The sequence below is a fragment of the Gracilinanus agilis genome, chromosome 2, assembly GCF_016433145.1.
Source record: "Gracilinanus agilis isolate LMUSP501 chromosome 2, AgileGrace, whole genome shotgun sequence".
Taxonomy (NCBI): domain Eukaryota; kingdom Metazoa; phylum Chordata; class Mammalia; order Didelphimorphia; family Didelphidae; genus Gracilinanus; species Gracilinanus agilis.
The window spans coordinates 253,957,655-253,978,311 of NC_058131.1; the positions used below are offsets into that span (position 1 = coordinate 253,957,655).

The following is a 20,657-nucleotide window of genomic DNA, read 5'->3' on the forward strand; positions in this document are numbered from 1 at the left end:
ATCTGCCTAAAACATAATTAACAGATAATAAAAATTCTAAAAAGTAAGTCTCTTTTAAAACTTCTCCACATATATTCTTCATTGTTTTCTAGGCTAATCCTTTTATCCTTTTTCATTTCATATGGAGTCATTTTTCAAGTTATTTCATAAAAGGAAATTAAACTACTATACAGTTTAAAGATGATTTAAATAAAAGCATTATCACCAAAAATAGTAATTTAAAGTTCATGGCAGTGTCAGCTTTTACAGAAGAGGTATGTTAACTTTTCTAAGTGCTATACATTTTTAACAACATAAATTGTTTGGAAATACTGTGGGTACATGTATCTAAATAAACAGAAAAAATTCAGGCTTTGACTATTTACTACCATAAGATGACATTCAATCTGGCCTACTATCAAAAGAGCAACTCTAATATCTAATATCTAATAATTTTTAAACTATGAATTGCTAAGGTGATATCTGAATGAGTTAATGCCTTTCAAATTAAGATGCTTTGACTCAGAATAAAAGTCTTTTACAAAACTTGTATGAATAAAATAAACTTCAATAGATTTTTAAACATCTTATACTACCCTAGTAAATAAGCAATTCTAGGCCCTACTACAAACTTTGTAGTTCTTTAAAATAAAGTTCTTTAAAATAAATTGTTATAACCATGTGGTAATGTTGTGTTTAGATTAAGACACTGAAAAAACTCTTTAATTAAAAATGAGGTACTAAAAGGAAGCACAAAACTTTAATCTGCATCACTTATCCATCATGTTGAGGATCATTTCACAAGTCACTTCTGTTTTCTGTTCTTCAGCAACATCTGTTGCTATTCCATACCCAACAGGAACAATTTCATTTGTATGATGTTCTATGTTTACATTGGAAATATCTTCAATTGACATCTGCTCAACTTTATAGGAAAAAAGAGATCATATCTGACATTAGTAATGATACATTAAAATCAAAATTTATAAACTGCAAGTGTTCAAATTTATGCTGGAAAGTAACTTGATTTAAAGCAGGAAATCAAATATTTTAGAGTACTATTCCTCTGATGATCAAATAATACTTCTGCTTTGTGCCTTTACTATTTATGCCCCTCAAATTATATATTTCAAAGATCGGCTTAGTATTTGATTGCATCTGGTTGCTCTAAATATGAAATACATTCTAGAAAGTCAACATTTTATTTCATAGTAGTTCAACAATTGAAGTTATTTTTTCCAAAACAGCTTTGTTTCTGTTAGAAACGGACACAACTGCAGTAATAAAAAAGAAAGCTGCTACTTTCCATTTGTCTATTATTTCTAGTTTGTCCGTTTAATCAACAAATATTTACTGAGTGCCTGACATATATCCAAGGCATTGTGTTAGATGCTGTGAAGCATATGAAGTATCAGGTTTTTGTGCCCATTCTCAGGAAGCTTAAATCTGGGTAATCAGGATTGCAAAACACCATTCTAAATATTTGCACAAGTGACTGTTTTTCATACCCTTAGGGGCTTCTCTGTTTTCCTGCAACAAACATGAGAAGGAAGAAGGGGTTCAGTTTAAAATATTATAGAAGGCTTTTTAAAAAAAATGCTATTAATCTATACCAATGCAAGGAGTTGTAAGTCATTTCTACTTCCCTATCTTAAAAAAAAATAACACTGTATTTAATGTTCGAAAGAGGCCTATAAAATGGTTTGGATATTTAAGACTAGTATGTCCTAAAGGAAAATGTCCTATTCTTATTAGCAGAGTAAGATAGAAACATTAAAATGAGTAAAAACATCAACTGCCAAATGAAGCATCTCAACTGCATTGTCCATGAGAATTGTATCAATTTTTTTAGAGATGGCCAGAATGAAACCATCAGAGTTACTAGAATTCTAGTTTGACTATAGTAAAAAGTGGTAGCCAGAATGGGAAGATAGGCAGTTTGGCAGAGTAAAGAGTATTCTGGATTTGAAGGGAGGAGAATCTGAGTTCAGAATCCCTGACACTTGTTAACAGTGTGACTTTAGATACTTTAGCTTCTCTTGAGCCTCAATTTCATTATCTGGAAAATCGGGACAATAACATTTGTAGTAGCTACTTCATAGATTTACATGATTCAAATGAGAAAACGGATATAAAGGACTTTGCAAATTTTGTGAATTATTATTATTAGACTCTTATATTTCATATTCCTAACAATCGCAACAGATGAGATTATCCCCAAATGAAAATTCTGATTCTAAAAATGACAGAACATCATTTAGCCATCAAAAACAATTTCTAAATCTTGGGCAGTAATTCACATAATACTTTCATCTTTTATAAAATTTGCTTAATTTTATTTCACTTTCGTGTTTCCTTTATCCTCTTTATGTTCTTTTCTTGTTATTTCCCCTTACATTTTCCATCATGATTAATTACATTATTTTAAAATTAAATATCTATTCGAAATTGGCTAATTTTGTCAATCTTTTATTGTCCAATCTGAAAGAATTTGGTGTTTAAAAGGCAATCTTAGATAGGAAAGCAAATTCTTAGTGATATGCATGTTTTGTGTTCCTTTATAAAACATTTTCATCCTTACTTCAGCATCAATAGTCAAGATGAGTAGTTAGCAGATATTAACTCAGAGCTTAACAAAGAAAATGTGTTGCTAACAAGTGTCTAAAGCATAATAGTAACAATTTAATATAATAATAACATAATAGTAACAATTTTATTTACATCAATAATTATTTTAAATGTTTCTCTAATTTTTATTTGTATTAGGAATCTTAATCAAAAGAGATTATCAGCACATTTACAGATTTGCTCATTATATCAAGATTATTTGGTATCAAAACTAAACATCGGAAACAAAAACAAAAACAAAAAAAAACTAAACATGGATTTATTAATCAAACATGAGGCCGCAAGATTTTTCTTTCTTTTTTGGTAAAAATTGTTCAATAGACTTTAAAAAATAAAATTTCTTCTGTTTTTTAGAAGTTGACATTCAATTGTAATAACATTTGTAACCTTTTAAAATAAACAATTAAATATTTACTCTAGATGCTTTTATGGCATTATCTTGCCTAGAGACAAGTATGAGTTTGACTGATGACCTCTAAAGAACACAATAATTTATTGATCATCACTAGAATATCACTATTTTATAGTCTCCAACATGAGAATTAAAAAATATTCACTGGGTTCATTGAAATGATTTAGAAAAATTACAGACTAGAATTATAATTTAAAATAAAGTATATTTTAATTTGTACTTCTAATTATGTATTTAATATTTGAAGATGCTGTATATTTACCTGGTTTGATGCATTCCTAAAAACAATTAGAGATAATCTAACTTAACTGGGCAAATATGAAACCTAATTTCTATGCTATAAAGGCAGAGGATTTGTATTGGTCCATTAGATCTTATGAATTCTATAAGACTCATGAAACAGGGCATTTACCTTCTTCCTTTACATCTTGTTTTGGGGCCTTCTGTTTTTTCTTTTTAGTTTTTCTTCCTTTTGCTGATTGAACAGCCTTTCCTCTTATCACTTCACAGAGCTCTGAATGTTTACGCATATTATTCTGTTGGTAAAATATGTCAGTCAGCATAATGAAAGTATCACTATTTTATAATATTTTAGCAAAATATTTATGATCTAAGTCACAAACACTGGGAAAACACTGGACCATATTTACCCTTAATCACTTTGTACAAATAAAGATGACACTATTCATTAGTACAGACATTCTCATCCATGTGTAGCAGAATAGTTCTTTGTTTTATGGCATTTTATAGAATTATACAGATGATCTTTTTAATAAATGAACAGAACCCCCAAAACTTTTCCCTTAAGGAATTTTCAGATTAAATGAAAAGGCATTTACTGTCATGGACTATCATAACATTATTTATTAAATACTATTAAGGAGAAAGTAAAGTTAAATTTGGGGTGCTATGAATGTGTAGGAGAAATAAGAAGAAATTCCTTTAATATGATAAAGTAACATATGGTATAGCAAGCTAGGAAAGAGCCTGTTGCTAAAAAAGCAATGCATATTATTCAAAGTGTGGCAAGAGAGTTGCTCAAAGAACATTCAACATTCCAAACTACTTCAGTTGAGAGAAATTTTCAGGGAAAATATAGGTCTTGTTTTACAACAGTCACTTTACAGTCAGATTTTCTAGAATGTGTATATTCCATAAAGTAAAAAAAATACCATTGAAATAATTTCTGAACTCAAAATTGTAGTTGTTGGAGCTAGAAGAAATCATAGTTTAGAAGATAGAAGAAGTCATAGATATCACTTAGTCCAAACCCTTTATTCTACAATTATTATTTTAGAAAGTTGAAGAGCTTCTCAGGAAAGTTTTACTTTTGTATATGACTTATTTGTTATAAAATTCTTAGAGTGATATTGTTTGATGATAATTCATACTAGGTTTCCACCTTTATCTGACTCTCAACTACAAAAACACACTAAACTATTCAAACCTTTTGACTCAGTGTTCCCACTACTAAGCATATTTCCCAAGAAATCAATGACAGAAAAAAATTCCATATATACCAAAATAATCATAGGAACACCTTTGGCAGTAGCAACACAACTGGAAAAAAGTAGTTGCCCATTATTTGGGAAATGTCTGAACAAATTATGGTATATAAATATAATGGAATATTGTAAGAAATTATGAATATGATGAATTATATTGGAAGCCTTATATAAATTGTTGCAGAGTGAATAAATTAGAATCAGGAAACAATATATAAAACTATAGTAATAAAACAAATGAAAACAACATTAAAAGGTATCAGAAATGCAATTACTCATTTTCATTTCAGAGGATCATTGATGAAATATACTTCCTTCCTTTCAGTAGAGAGGTGGAAGACTATAGTGAGAAATATTTCAGATGTTGTCTGACTTGGTCATTGCATGAGCTGGTTCTGGGTGACCATTTTTCTTTGTCAAAAGGGAGAATTCTATAGGGGAAGGGCAGTTTTTAAAAAATAACTTGTAAAAAATGAAAAGGATCAATAAAACATAAAAACCTTAAAACCAACAAAACAACAACAAAAAAGCAATTTATAGTGGCATTAAAACTTTCTAAATTGTGTGCCTTAGGATAATAAAGGTATAATCGATATGATCAGCACCCTGCAAAGTTTTTCCAATAGAGAAAGCTTTCTTCCAGTATGATACTTGTCTTTGCCATAACAGGATCTTTCCATAATTAACTAGGTCTTCTTAAATTATCTTACCCATCGTGAAAAACCTTTGCCACATTTGGGGCATTCATAAACAGTTGGTATGAAGTTTTTATCATGATATTTCTTGAAATGAACATTTAAAAGTTGTTTCTGTCGGAAACATTTGTTGCAGGAAAGGCAGGTAAATGGTTTCTCTCCTGTGTGTGTACGCTTATGTACTCTCATGTGCCTCTCCTAGAAAGAAAAAACCCAATTAAGCAAAACCCCCAAGTTTTTAAAGAAGTCATTCCAAGTATTATATACTTTGATTGTTCTCTCTCACATAATCTATCACAGTAATCAGCAATCCTCAATAAGTAATCGTTGGTTGATTCCAACTGTGAATCACCTCAGAATTGCCCCCCCCCCAAAGGATGATGAAGGACATAATATTGTAAAAATGGATTCATCTACATGTTCCTTGACCTATGGGAATGATTACAAGTCATGCAGTATATCTTTTTTTTTTAAATCCTTGTACTTTGGTGTATTGTCTCATAGGTGGAAGATTGGCAAGGTTGGGCAATGGGGGTCAAGTGACTTGCCCAGGGTCACACAGCTGGGAAGTGGCTGAGGCCGGGTTTGAACCTAGGACCTCCCGTCTCTAGGCCTGACTCTCACTCCACTGAGCTACCCAGCTGCCCCTCATGCAGTATATCTTTGGTGTGCCTGGTCCTGCAACTAAACCTCATTTTTTCCCCTACAAAAAACAGAAACGAGTTTGGATGCCAATTCTTATATTCAAAGTTGCATGAATTAAAATTTTTAAGGTGAACATTTATCTAATCTATACTCTAAGTTCAGAAGATCTCTAGGATTGGAAACAATTTCTCCAAAAATGATACTCTAATTCCCAAAAGTATTATAAATAATTTAAAAAACATACCAAAAAAGAAATTTTACCTAATATATTTGGTAAATATTTGAAAGGAATTCATGACTTCTTTCAGATTACTGCAACAACTTCTTATCTGCTCTCAGAATCTAGTCATCCCTTTCTAATAGATTTAAGTAGTGGATGTTTTTAATCCTATATTAAAAAATCAATGCTTTATGTAGCTAGTAATGGGGAGCCACTGAAAGTTTTGGATCCACATAGACACAGAGATTTGGAAAGTAGGATGGATTGAGATTAAAGAAAGAAACTAGAGGCAAAAGATCCAAGCTACCAATAACAGGAACGTAGATTAGGGTGGTAATAGTAAGACTAGATATGAGGGAATAAATATCAGAGACACTTTGAAGGTAGAATCTATAGGACTTAGCTAATAATTGAATGTGGGACTCAAGGAGAGGAAGAAATTTAAGGTGACACCAAAGTTTCCAGCTTAGAAGACTAGTAGAATGGTGGTGGCATTGAGAGAAATCAAGTTGTCAGAAAAATGAGTTGATCTTTGGAGGTGGAATGAAAGTGGGCACTTTAATACTTTATGATCTTTTTTTACCTCACAATCAATATTTATAATTGGAAATAAGTTTTAAAGTACTGGTTTGAGGAAGGTTTTTTATTATTCTGAAATACTTAAATAGATCAATGATTTCATCATGTGGATATTCCCTCAAATTATGAAGACTGTAAACCATCCATGCCTAGCCAACTTCTATGTATATTATCCTTCTAGAAGTTCACCATGGGAAGGAGGTAGGGAGGTAAGAGTGGTTGTCATTCCAGTATTCTAGTGCTAATATTCTGAAATAGTCCTTTAAAAAGAGGATGGGTTCACTAAAATATTAAAAAGTGAAAGAGTGCCTACCTGATTCTTACCTACCATATACTACTGTCATGCGTTCCAAAGCTCAAAAAACACTGACACAAAAAATACCTGTTTGCAGGCGTAACTGCAGTCATCACATTTAAACCTTTTCTCATTTCTATGAGTTTTCTGGTGCTGAATGAGAGCATAGCGTTCGTGAAAGACGTCAGTACAGTAACGGCATTTCATTTCTGCAGCCTTATAGGAATGTAGGTTTCGCAAATGGACACCTAAAAAAATTAACAAATCAGTGTACCTAACAGAATAAAGTTAGTTTTCTCCCCTCCAAATGAACCATTTACTAGAACTTCTCTTCAATAAAATTTCTCACTAGAAAATGGTATTTGGTATAAGGCTAAAAGCTAATTTAATAGATGCTCCTTGGCTATAGAACCAGAGAACAGTGGTGGTTTTCATACATACACTTTCCACCTTCTAAAAAATGAGGTATCTCTCTTTATTTTAAAATTTAAGATTATATTTGGTAATTGCTAGTTACTATTCTAAAGATTTAAGCACTAAAAATACTAAGTAAGTCACAACCAACGACACTTCAGGTGCTCATCTCATTTGAGATGTTTATCAAGGTCTGATTAAGCATGCTATATTGTGATTTTTGCTAAATTGAATCAGGCTTTTAGGCATGACAATTCTGTGATACTCTGTGTAAGAAACCAAACAAAAAGCTGGTAATTGCATAGCTTTGATACAGCCTACTTATGCTGACTCATACTTATTCAAATAGCTTCTGTTTCTAATAAAACATGAGAGTTGAGTAGGCTAAACAAACCAATGCACACAGGAATTATGGCCCATAATGTGTCCCCAAAATCTTAGCATAGTTTAAAGCACTCCCTCCCTCTTTTGAAAACAAGGCTTAAAACTGCATTAAGCCTTTTGGGACACACCACATATAAACTACTAATTGTGACATAAACAATACTATTTTCCTAAGGAAAAATGAAAAAAATATTAGGGCTTTCTAAGTAAAATGCTTCTAAGAAATTCATGTACTCTTAAAAGATCCACTGGGAACCTAATAAACTATACCATACTCACTGTGTTTGAATGCTCAGAATCAACAACAAAAGCATCATACTCACATGTGTGTCTGCATACATGCAACATATGTGCATGTTGTGTGTAAACAGATACCATATAGGTATATATTTATGCACACACACTTTTCTACCTTTAAGTCAAGCACAGGTTAGAGCACTAAAACTTATCAATTAGAATAACATAAAGCATTAGATGTCTGGTAAAACATTAATAAGAAGTCTTGGCAACAAGAATTTTTGAAAAGGAAGGAAAAAGAGCAAAGAGGTAAGGGAATCTTATCTTATAAAGATTCATTAGAGATGCTTATCCATTATAATTATGACATCAAAGATTAAACTTCCAAACTGACCAACTAATTGATAAAAATGATAATGGCAGTAAAAAAAGGAGCTTTTATTTAGTAATTAACAAGGAAAACAATAATGAAGGAATAGGACTTATTGCTTGAGGAATGTTAACATATGACAAGGAAAAGCAAATTAATTAAAAATCAACTCTTATTTGACTCCCGTCTTTTTCATCAACTGGAATGTTCCACAAATTTAGAAACAAAATGATTTTGAGAGAACTGAAGTATAAAGTAAGAATATATTAAGAAAGCTCTTTTTAAAAGTTCTAAGTTTTCAGGCCTAAAGAAATTATCACCAATGGCACAGAAACAATTTGTACAGGTGTTTCAGGAACTTCTGTCTGTAATATCTGAGGAATCAAAAAGAAAATTGGAGACATCCGGGCCTTAGTGTTCTCATCATATAAAACAAAGAGGTAGAGGGGAGAAGAGGTGAGAGGGAAATGAAAGATTTCTGAAGTGCTTTCCAGAAATAACATGATAAAGTTTTATAAACTCTAAATTGGAGAAATGTGAGCTAGATGCAGTATTGTTAGATGGATTCAAAGACCCTTATGCCATAGACTAAATGATTGAGGGGATCAATGCCAGGAGAGGCGAGACACAAAACTGGGAGGAATAATATATACACATTCAAAAAGCTCTTGGTGGGTAAATATGTGGGACCACCTTTCTTTAAAAAAAAACACCTCAACTTCACAAATAGAAGAAGGGATACATGAATTAATTGGTGTTTAAGTTTAACTGTTGGCTTAGGAGGAGACAATTGTGTAGTAAGGCTGTGGAAGAAGTCGAGGCAAACTTTGGCTACCTGAACAGAAACACAACATCCATTGATCAGACCAAATCTGAAGTATAATGTACAACTCCATGCCACATTAAAAGAGCAATTACAAAATAAAGCTTATCTTGGAAAGACAACCAAGACAGGAAGAAGTCTAGAAAGCCTTCATATGAGAAATGGCTGCATGAACTGAAGATTTTTAGTCTGAAGAAGAGGAGACTTAGGGTAAAAATAATAGCTGTCTTAAAATATTTAAAAGGCTATCTTGTGGAAAAGGGATTACCCTGTGTAGAAGAGGACTGAACTAGAATTCATAGGCAGAAGTTAAAGGCAAATGTTAATTTGACATGATATTGTTTAAAATAATTATTGCCATTCAAAAACGGAATGGGCTTGTGAGATAATAATATTGCCATTACTGGAGATGTTCAAGTAGTGGGACAGTATAAAGGGATTCTTCCCTGGATTTCAGAATTTCTCTAATATCCTTTCCAAGACTAAGGATTTATGATCCTGGTATCCTTGAATTTATTAACAGAAATGTAAACAATTTAAAAACCCTAACTATCTCAACTGGTTACTATTTTTCATTGTTAACAAAAGTATCCAATCCTGATCTTTAATGATCTTAAATTTTCACAAAATTGACTTAATTTCATAATTTATATTCATAATTTCATTTTTAACCAAACTGATTGGCTTCAAATACTCATTCCTAACTCTCAAAAGCCATTTGAGAAGAAGTGTGCTGTGAGGGAGGCCCCTGGCTTTAGGGTCAAGAGCTGATTCTAATCTCATCTTTCCCACTTACTGGCCATGTCACTTAACTGCTCTCAGCCTAATGGCAGCCTGGCCTATCTTAGAGGCTTCTTGCAAAGATCCAGTAAGAAAATGTATGTGAACGAGTGTTGAAAATGAGAGCTATACCGATATTTGGGGCTGTCACTCCTGCCACAAGGTGGCACCAGATCACTTCCTGAAGAAATACTTTTCTAATGGCTCAGAGGTAACTAAGGCATGTGAGGAAGAAGATTAGCATCAACCTGACAAAATAACCAGTACTCACGGAGGTCACTTTTTCTTGCAATGACTGTAGCACAATGTGGGCACTGATGTTTGGGTACATTTTCACTGTGCTTTTGCAGTATGTGTATTTTCATGGTCCCACTCTGGGTGAATCTGGCATGGCAGACGTAGCACTCATAAGGTTTTTCACCTATGATACAGGACAACAGATGAAATATGTGTCAAGATTAAGTCAAGATCTGCCATGATGATAGACAAATGCAATGCAATCCAAGTAATTCAAACAAAGACCTGATAAAGTTCTACTTTTGCTAGATAGGTAAGGCATTGAGAATAGAACCCACCCCTCCAAAATTAAAACCCGGGTTTCAAGGAGTTCACACACTATTGGGTGGGATTCAACATACACACATAAATAAATACAAGGAAATTTTAGGAGGGGAATGTTCTGACAAATCAAGCAGTGGAGAAAATGAGAAAAAACTTCAATGAAGACATGACACTAATTTGTATCTATGTTTTGTTTACTCTTTGGTTCCTTGGCTTAACTATTTGTCTGAATACCTTTCTGGCATGCTAAATCCCCAATTAAGTCAAAAGCTTTGAGTTTAATTCAAGAGGCATGGTTTTAAGTTGAAAGGGATCTTAATAGTCCAGTTCAACACTATCATTTCACAGATGAGGAAACTGAAGCCCATAGGGGTTAAGTATCTTCCTAAAGGTCACACTGCTATTGTCATTTAGATCATCTAAGTCACTTTACCGGTTGATTTTAGAATTACAAAAATTCAGAAAAGAAAATATCTTGTGTTCTGAAATAAGTTACTCTAAGTCCAAATAAACAGGGAAATATAATCATTATTGATGTTAACTTAGAGAAGTTATATATATCAATATTCAAATCTCAAAATATAACATTCAGATTTACTTTGAGATATTAAGTGTGGTAGAAAAAACAATGGATTTGGAATCAAACTTAGTACACATCAGACTTGTGTTCAGATCTCAGCTCTATTATTATGTGACCTTGGGCAAGTCCTTTAAATTCTTTAGGCCTTTTGTTCCTCATCTGTAAACCAAAGGGATTGTCCAAGATCATTTTTAAGATCCCTTTCAGTTCTAAATCTATGACCTACAATTATTCTATAACATCTATAATTAATATGTAATTATTCATAACACTATCAAATTGTATATGGAATTACTTGATTGAACTTAAATATGAAAAATCTTTTACCTGAATGAGTTCTCATGTGTCTTTTGAGCTTGTAGGTATCTTTACTAGCATAGTTACAGAGACAACAGTGAAAAGGACGCTCTCCAGTATGTGAACGTATGTGACGCTTCAATTTGCTTGCCTAATAAAGAAATGGAAGACACTTAGAAACTTTGTTGAAAAAAACAAATTGTATGCCAAAATACCTGATGATACTTATATATATATTGAAATAAATTATTTTTCTTTCAATCAAAACATTTCATACAAATTATTGAAAAATAAAATAAAAGAGACAGTAATGCATTATATGGCATTTCATATTGTAATCAGCAGATGAACAATGGGTAGGTTAAAATCTAGCTCTAAGCAACATTATTATTTGCCTTCACTTTACAAAGGAAAATTTCAGTTTTAGCTGCTCAATTGCCTGCATTTTATTTTGTTTCTATGGCAGCACAGACTCAACACTTACAAAGTTTATATTACATTTTAGAAGCACAAAGGCAAAAACCATCAAGTTGTAACTTTGCCTTAATGTTATCAGAACCATTTAGTGTTTAAATGGTTAGATCCTTCTGAGACAAGACAATATGCACAATGCATTCATAATTTCCTCCAACACCGCTCCCAGTGGGCTCTTATTTAGAATCGCTGGGCAGGTGTTGAGAGAGCTAGCCCAAGCCCACAAGAGTACTACCTCCTCTGGCTCATGCGGTTCTCAGGGCTCTGGGCAACTCTTGGAGACTGCGAGCTCCAGAGAAGGGGACACCCTGCCTGGGGAGACGGGTTTCCTCACCTGGTAGCTTCCTGCACCGATTAAATCCTAGGTCCAGGCTCTATCCCAAACCTAATTGTGCAGATGGAACTTTGGAAGGAGTTTCCCCCATTGGAGGTCCCTATACTAATGAAATCAACAGGACTTGTCCTTGCCTCTATAAGAATATACTGGTTGTCAAGAGAGGATCTTATTTTTCTAGGAAGCACCTTCTGGCAAATGAATTGAAAGCTAGGTTTTTTTTGTGTGTGTGTTTTCCTACATCTCTAGATCTTCTCTTGGACTCTCTTCATTCTCTGCCCCACACTTTAAATAGAACAAATGACATTCTATTTTAATATACGACACCAACAGAACTGTTTGCAGAGGACAGCTGGGTGGCTCAGTGGATTGAGAGCCAGGCCTAGACACAGGGGGTCCTGGATTCAAATTTGCCCTCAGACATGTCCTAGCTGTGTGACCCTGAGCAAATCACTAAGCCCCCACTGCCTAGCCCTTACTGCTCTTCTTCCTTGGAACTGATACTTAGTATCACTTCGAACACAAAAGGTAAGAACTGTAAAAAGAACTGCTTGCAGGAAGGAAAATCCTCTGTACCTAGGTAACTCGTTCCTTCACTTCCCTCGAACCTTCCTCTGCAGCCACCAAAATGAAGTTCGGCTAGGCTGCAGAGGCATCATTCTTCATTCATAGAAAGGCCATGAATGGCATTCATGTTATATACACAACTGCAAAAGTCCTAACAACACAGTTACGTATTGTGCATCACTTGTCTTTATAGCATATGATATCTATGGTATAAAAAGGGAGTGTGCAGAAGTTCAAACAATGTCAACGATCAGAAAATACAAATAATGTAAAGGAACTAAATTTCTTCAGGAAGGAAAAAACTGGGTAGCAATTCTTTTTGTTTTCAAGTACATGAAAGAGTAGAACAAGAGGAAACTAGTTTAAATTATGGCATGAAAAGTTTCAATTAGATATTAGAGAAAGTTCCTTAACAATGAGTGAGAATAGGTTACCAGGGTAGATTGTGTATGGAATCTCCTTTTCTGGAGGCTTTTAAAGATAGACTCAATCAAGCTTTTGGCTTCTTTCCTTATGATGTGCTGAAGGAGAAGGAGAAAAGGAAGCCCAGGGAAGCTGACAGCCCTTACACTGGCATTCCAATGTAAAATTCCAAATGCAAAGAGTGGGATACAGCACCAATAATCACCTTACATGATTATGAAAACCAACTCAAATTCTCCCTCTAGCATATACAATGTGGACTCTGACTTTTGGGGTCAGAGTGTCATTTGGCTGGCACAGTTTAAAAGCAGAATTGGTAGAATGCAAAGTGATAGAATATGTAACTTCCCATATTCCTTTCATTCCCCAAAACCCAATGTAGCTACATTTAAAAACATAATTTTTTAAATACTTCATGATAAAGTTACAAACTGTCTAAATTTCATATACAGGCCATTTAAAAGAAGTTTTTTGCCTCTCAAGTCATTTAATTAAGATTCTGGTACCTTATATGCTTAAGAAACTATAGCATTATTCCATTGTTATTCATTTTAAGTTAGTATGCTACTTTAGTATCTTTTATGTGTAATGTTTCCCTTTCCATCAGTCTCAGGACACTGTGCCAATGTATCTTTCCCTAAATATTTTTCTGATAACTGGGTTGATAATTGACAGTGAAACTTGATTTTTGTTTTGCTGTCATTTTACTTGAAAACATGAGACTGCTGTTATGTACAATTGCAATATATTTTCTCTTTGCAAATAATTGACACATAAGTCTAAATGTTAAAATGGCAGCCTTCCTGCACCTGAGAGTTGAAAATAGTGATGCTTAAAATTTTGTGCAGTTGCTTTGATTTTGGCAACTTGCCCTTAATTTGAAAGCAAGAAATGGTCAATTCTCAACTGTACTGAGTTATACTAAAACATTCAAAATAGACTGCACTTCCAAAAGGTCAGATAAAATCTATTTTCAAGTCACTTAAAAATTGAACACAAATGAATTCTACCTTAAGATACTTGGCAAAATAATAAAACTGTGGTGTTTCTTGAGCATAGTTTCATTCTGATATTATAGTAAAAATAGCTACAAATAGATGATCTCCAACTAGGTCTTTATTATTCTAAAATTTCAGATTTAGAGAAATGTTTATTTCAAAAGGAAATTAAATAGCCTCAAATTCATTTACAGAAGTTAGTTTTTCTACCTTTTATTTAATTAGCATATGTGTATTCATGTGACATTTATGTATAACTTTCCTTACTGTTTAATAATCATAGAAAATGAGAAATATATTTTCCTATTTGAACTTTAGAAAATGTAGAAAATGGTTTAATATTTTCTGTATTAATTCTGTTAAAATATATGTTTATAGTTTAGATTTGTATTTCACTTCATTTTGGCATACATCACAAATTAAAGGTTAAAAGTACATCTGCTACAATTTCTTATAAGACAATATCAAAGCATATGAAAAATAAATATGCTAAAGGATCTAGAACTGCACTTACTTCTACACTAGCATATTTGCACATTGTACATTTAAACGGTTTCTCATGAGTATGTTTATAACGCCTGTGCCGTACAAGTTCACCACTAGTCACGAATGCCATGTCACAGTCGCTGCATTTATATGGTCTGGTTCCTGTAAGACAATGTTTTTCTACTTTAAAATTTTGTGAGTGAAGTTTACTCATTAAGTTTTCCAGCAATAAATCTATAATATGAGTCATGCCAAATTTTCAACAGTTTGAAAAAGGAAAAGACAATGCTAAACCATAATGTGTCATTAATACAATAGGAAACTATTTCAGGTCTAAGCAAAGAACATTTTCCCTGCATAATTAAAAAAAGACAACATTTAGGAATTTGTAATTAGATTTTAAATGGTTTCATTGTGGTATTACTAATATTAAGAGAAAAAAAGAAAATATTAAAAATATAGTACTGTTACTTCTTCAACCCTTCTCTCTCTGATTCCTACAGTATCTTGAACTACAGGGAGAATATCTTGATCACTTTTTAATTTAAGTATTTAGTTTAAGTATTTAGTATTTATTTGGTACTGAGGGAGTAGGTTGATACATTATCCAAACTCAACTCAATTTTATGAGTACCACTAGCAAAGTTATACTATTAGATACCTCACACAAGCACACAAAGGTATTCCTCCACCTTTTCCTCTCCCAGGATTACCACTCCTTTAAATTTTATCTCTCCTGAACATGCATAATTAACCACTCACATTTGAACTCTAAGATGACAATAACCCATACTTAGAGGTCTTAAAACGTTTTTACCCACTTAAGAGTTGTCTTCCTTGATTTACCTCTTGTTCCTTTTTACTCTTCAGCTACTAAAGCATTACCTTCAGTTACAACTTCTTTTCAAAGGTAGGATTTTCAATCAATTAGTAATTGAAATTAATTTACTGTATTAAGTCTGTTAAAAATGTATGGTTAGAGCTCAGATTTGCAAATCACTATCTTTCTGGAATATATAAACAACAAAGGTTAAAAGCATATCTGCTACAATTTCTTACAATTACTTACTTCTATGACCTTTTTTGGATAATCTTAATATCATACTTATTTACAAATGTGCAATTAGAATATGTTATTTATATTTTGGTTTCATTTGAAATGTTTCATATTGAAACACACCTCTCTCTTATAGTCTAATCCTAGTTAACAAGAAACAATTACTCAAATCCTGTAACATGTTTCTAAGTAGAAGATGAAGGTTTTTTTTATTTTTATGGTAGCAAATCAAAGAAATGTATTTCCCACAGTTATTTTACCTGTATGTGTATTCACATGATTCCGCAAAAGGGTAACGGTACGGAAGGCTTTCAGACAGAGATGACACATATGGGGTTTTTCATCAGAGTGAGTTTTCATATGACGATTAAAACATGAGATTTTAGAAGAGGTGAATATGCAGATTTCACAATGGAAGGTCTGTTTTACATCTATAGGATAAAAACGTTGAGTTTACATTCAATTACAAAGAGAGTTATTCATTTTTTAAATGTGTTTACCATTAGATTCCCTTAATCAAATTTAATCTGACAACACTTCTTTTAAAAATCCAATGAAGTAGCTCAAAGAAGACACATACTATATATTCTACAGATATTACTCTACTTAAATAATTGGGGAGAAAAAAAATCTTGCACTGTAGGCACCAAAGTTTTTTTTGGGGGGGGAGGGTAATATTTTATTTTTTCCCCACTTACATGTAAAAACAATTTCTGGCATTTGTTTTCTAACATTTTGAGGTCCACATTCTCTCCATCCTTCCTTCCCATGGAAACAGCAAGCAGTTTGCTATTCCTTATACATGGTTGGCACCCAACATTTAAAAAAACTTTTACCTTACTTTCCATCTTGGAATCAGTACTGTGTATTGATTCCAAGACAGAAGAGTGGTAAGGGCTAGGCAATGGGGGTTAAGTGACTTGCCCAGGGTCACACAGCTGGGAAGTGTCTGAGGTCATATTTGAACCCAAGACGTCTTATCTCTAGGCCTGACTCTCAATCCATTGAGCCATCCAGCTTCTGCCAGACATCAAACATAAAAGTATGACTCTACTGCCACATCAAGCTAACTATAAAGTTCACTTACATAAGAATTAACAAACATCTATGATTTTATCAGTATGCATAATCTTAAATCCTTGCATGTACTTACTGTGCCTTTGATCATAGCAATTCAATGGATCATAGATTTAGAGCTGAAAGGGGCTCTAGAAGCTTAGTTCAATCCCCTCATTTTAGAGACAAGGCAACTGAGATCTAGATCTGGGTCAAAGTTGCACAGGTAGCAAGCAATGGTGGATAAACAGTTTTTATGGTCAAAAAATGTTTATCTTTGCTCAAAGGATATCTTCTGGTGACAAAATCCTCTAAATCAGCTAGGCTTCTATTGCTTAAACAATAATTTGATTGGTCACACATAAGTATATTCAAAGGCTTTGTAAATGTGAGAATTTGTGTTCTGTCAGGATAATCTTTCAGAATGCATTCTCACTTCTTTACCAAGACAGAACTACAAATTTTATGCCTAATTTAAAATGTGGATTCACTGACTCTCAAATCAATAAAACTCAATAATCAACAATTATTAATTGTCTATTATAGGTATAGAGGTAATCCTGAATTCTCAGGAGTCAGAAGAGCAAGATGTAAGCTTTAGCAGACTGTAGGAAGCTGAAATGGTTCTAAATAAGGCCTCTGCAAGAGACCACAGGTATCATCTAAGCACAGCACAGCTAAGTTTGGTCAGGTTTACCACCAGAGAAATGGTTATCTGCTGATACTTTTTTTGGTCGAAATCATCTATCACAGCATGGAGGAGGCTGTGATCAGCATAAGAGTACTTATATAAATGAAATTGAGGATCCTTAAAATACTAAAGTAAAATCTATGCAACATATTCAAAAGCAATTATAATTTAAAATTTTTCTGAACTAGGGCTGTGAATAACTGATAGAATGATTTTCCTTAAATCACAGTCAACCAAAATATCCCCAAACTGCCACCGTAAAAATGCTTCATTTCTTCTGATGATACTAATAATTCAGAAATGTAGGCTCGAATGTTTTCATTTAGGTTGGGAATAGCAGAATTAGGCTTGTGCTATAATTTCTATAAATAGCTTTTTTTAAGAGTTGAGCTAAAATCACTATCAAATGGCATATACTAATTTAACTGAATTGAATATCCACACTGTGCTTTGCTCTGTTCAAAACAAGTAAATAGGAATTAACAATCTAAAAGTAGAGGTATTTACATAGCATTCCAAATAAGAGCTATCATATTATAAAATAATTTTTGTTTTGGGGTATGCATGAATTATGCAAGGTGTTAAGAAACCATGTCAAATCTTTTCTGTGCAAATAAGCACCATGGAAAAATAGAAAACTGACTCTGAGAACAAATGATATCTGTATTTCTACTACCATTTTAAAACAAGTTCGTACTATGTTAGTTAAAACATCTTTCTCGATTTAAAAAAAATTCATTTATTTAAAAAGAGATAACAGTGTGGTGAATAGAGGGCTAGCTTTGGAATTAGTAAGACCAAGCTCAAGTGCTATTTTTGAGAAGCAAGACATAAATGCCCTGGGCAATTCTCTATAACCATAAATCACAAAGGAGTTGCTGATTTTTGTCAGTGTTGGAAATTTTCATAGATTATATGTATAGACCAAAAAAACCCCTAAAAAGTTTATTAAAAAATCCATTTGTAATTCATTTTTAATATTATAAAGACAACTAAAACTCACCTACCTGTTGGACATTTTGAGCAGAATTATGGCCCTTTTCTTATAGGATAAGTGAATTCTCCTTCTTTGAGAAAATTGCAATTCTTATTTTTCCTACTCCCAAGTACTTAATATAACCTAAATTACTTTAATCTTGCCTACCTTTTGTCTTTGCTTGATTTTTTGCAGTTCCAGAAACCTCATCAACATCTTGTTCTGATGAAGGTATATCCTCATGTTCTTCAATTTCTGAGTTGGCTGGTAATAGAATGATTTCTTCCTTTTCTCCCTCTCTTAGTTTTTCAAAGGTAAACAAACCTTCCTTTTGATCAGTAATTTCTCTTTCTTCACAAAGCTGAGGGACCTCATCTTGAGCCCCATATATATCTTTGCCTTCATCCTAATCAATAAAAATACAATTATTCACTCAAATATAAGGGGAATCAATTAGGCTTTTCTGTTCTAAGAACACTGAATACATTACACAATACATGATTTTTAAAAAGTGTAGAAGGATCAAACTTATTCAGATTTGAAACATTAACTGAGTTCTAATCAATTTCCATGCTAAAATAAATGTCTAAAATATATATTTCCTAAGAAATTTATTCACTCTCCATCTCAAGAATGTGACATTAACCAGTGCTAATACTACTACCCTGAGCACTTTATGTGGATTTGTTTTTAAATTTAAATGGAAAAATCACTTCACTCCTTCTGCAGAGAATAAAAGGTGTTGCCCTTTAAAAATAGAGACAAATTTTTCTACCTTTACCAATTCTGTGTTTTCATCTAATGGTGGGTTAACTGTCAATTTATCTTCTTCACTGGAAATTTCAACACTTTCTTCTACAACATTAATCTCCATCACCTCCAATTCATGAAGTGAAAAGACCTCTTCCTGAATGCTTATTGCAACACAGTGGTGCAAATTCTGGTGCGGAATCTCATTTAACTCTGACTCGACATTTATGTCTTGCTGCAACACTAGCAAGGACTGCAAACCACTCTCTCCCTGCTGCACCATGACATGCATCCCTTCTGCCGGCTGCACGGTCATCTCCTGGTGGTCCATTTCGTCCGTGGCAAAATGCACAGTTTGTAGCGTCAGTATGTGCTTCTCATTCTCCTGGGTTTGGGGGGTCAATTCCAACTCTCCTTCCACAATCTTGGCTTGAAGGACGCCGTAGGAACAATCCACCTCCAGGCCACAGCTGTTCTGTCTCTCCTTTAGCCTAGACACCTTGTCTACTTCGCTTTCCTTGGCCTTTTCCTGAATCAGATCCGTGCCTTTTATCTTAGTGAACTGCTCCGGTGAGGCAGAGGCTTCCGTCCCCATTCTGAAGGCCTATTCCAAGGAAACCAAGGAGTCTATGTCAGGGGCCACCCCGGGCCTTGCCTTTTGCAACCTTTCTGGCCCGATCTTGTGGCAATCCACACATCCAGCCTTAAAAGAGAAGCCTCCTGTGTTTCCACAATCGGGCCAGCCATTCTGCTAAAACCAGATGCACCTATTGCTTTTCGCTAACTATTCCATTCAACAGGGCAGCTCAACTGCCTGCTTTTCGCTAACTGGGGCATGGCCGCTCCTCTGCTAAGCAGGGTTGGCCCATTGCCTTTCACTCACATGGGCTGGCCCCCAGCTTTCTGCCTTCTGCTGCCCTCTGCTAACTGAGATAAGGGTCTGCTGCCTTTCCTGACCAGGTCAACCCCATTGCCTTCTACTAACGGGTCGGGCCACCGCCTTCCCCTTAACCGGGGTAGGGCTACCGCCTATGTCTTCCCCTTAACCGGGGTCGGCCACTGCGTTCCACTAAGGAGACAAGCCCACTGCCTTCACTAAACCGGTTTGGGCCTACTGCCTTTTGTCAACCGTGGCCAAAGAACCTCAGCTGGTCTGGCCAATTACCTTTTGCTAACCCAGGCCCGGCCAGGCCATTATTGCTATTAGCTAACTAAGAAGGGTCATTATTGCCTTTCGTTAACCGGAGAGGGTCAACCGCCTTCCGCTAACTGGGGCCTCCTCCCCACCTCCTTTCTTTCCCCCTCCCCGCGAAAGGGCTCGACCCCAGACCCCCAGCCCGGGCCAGGCCCTTTAATCGCTCAGGGGGAGGTGGAGGCCTCCGCTGCAGCCCCATGCAGGCACGCACGCAGGCCTGCTCCCCCAGACCGTCCTCGTGGCCAC

At 34.3% G+C, this 20,657-nt stretch overlaps 1 protein-coding gene across 1 annotated transcript; it reads right to left on the bottom strand.

Moving 5' to 3' along the window:
- Nucleotides 1-749: 749 nt before the first annotated feature.
- CTCFL (CCCTC-binding factor like) lies at nt 750-19,811 on the bottom strand. The gene is made up of 10 exons (XM_044661134.1): nt 19,242-19,811; nt 18,635-18,872; nt 16,004-16,174; nt 14,715-14,848; nt 11,435-11,555; nt 10,238-10,387; nt 7,046-7,206; nt 5,235-5,417; nt 3,432-3,555; nt 750-904 (listed from the first exon to the last, which is right to left on the bottom strand). Exons 1-10 carry the CDS (start codon nt 19,809-19,811, stop codon nt 750-752), a joined length of 2,007 nt encoding a protein of 668 aa, XP_044517069.1.
- Between the last annotated feature and the right edge of the window lie 846 nt (nt 19,812-20,657).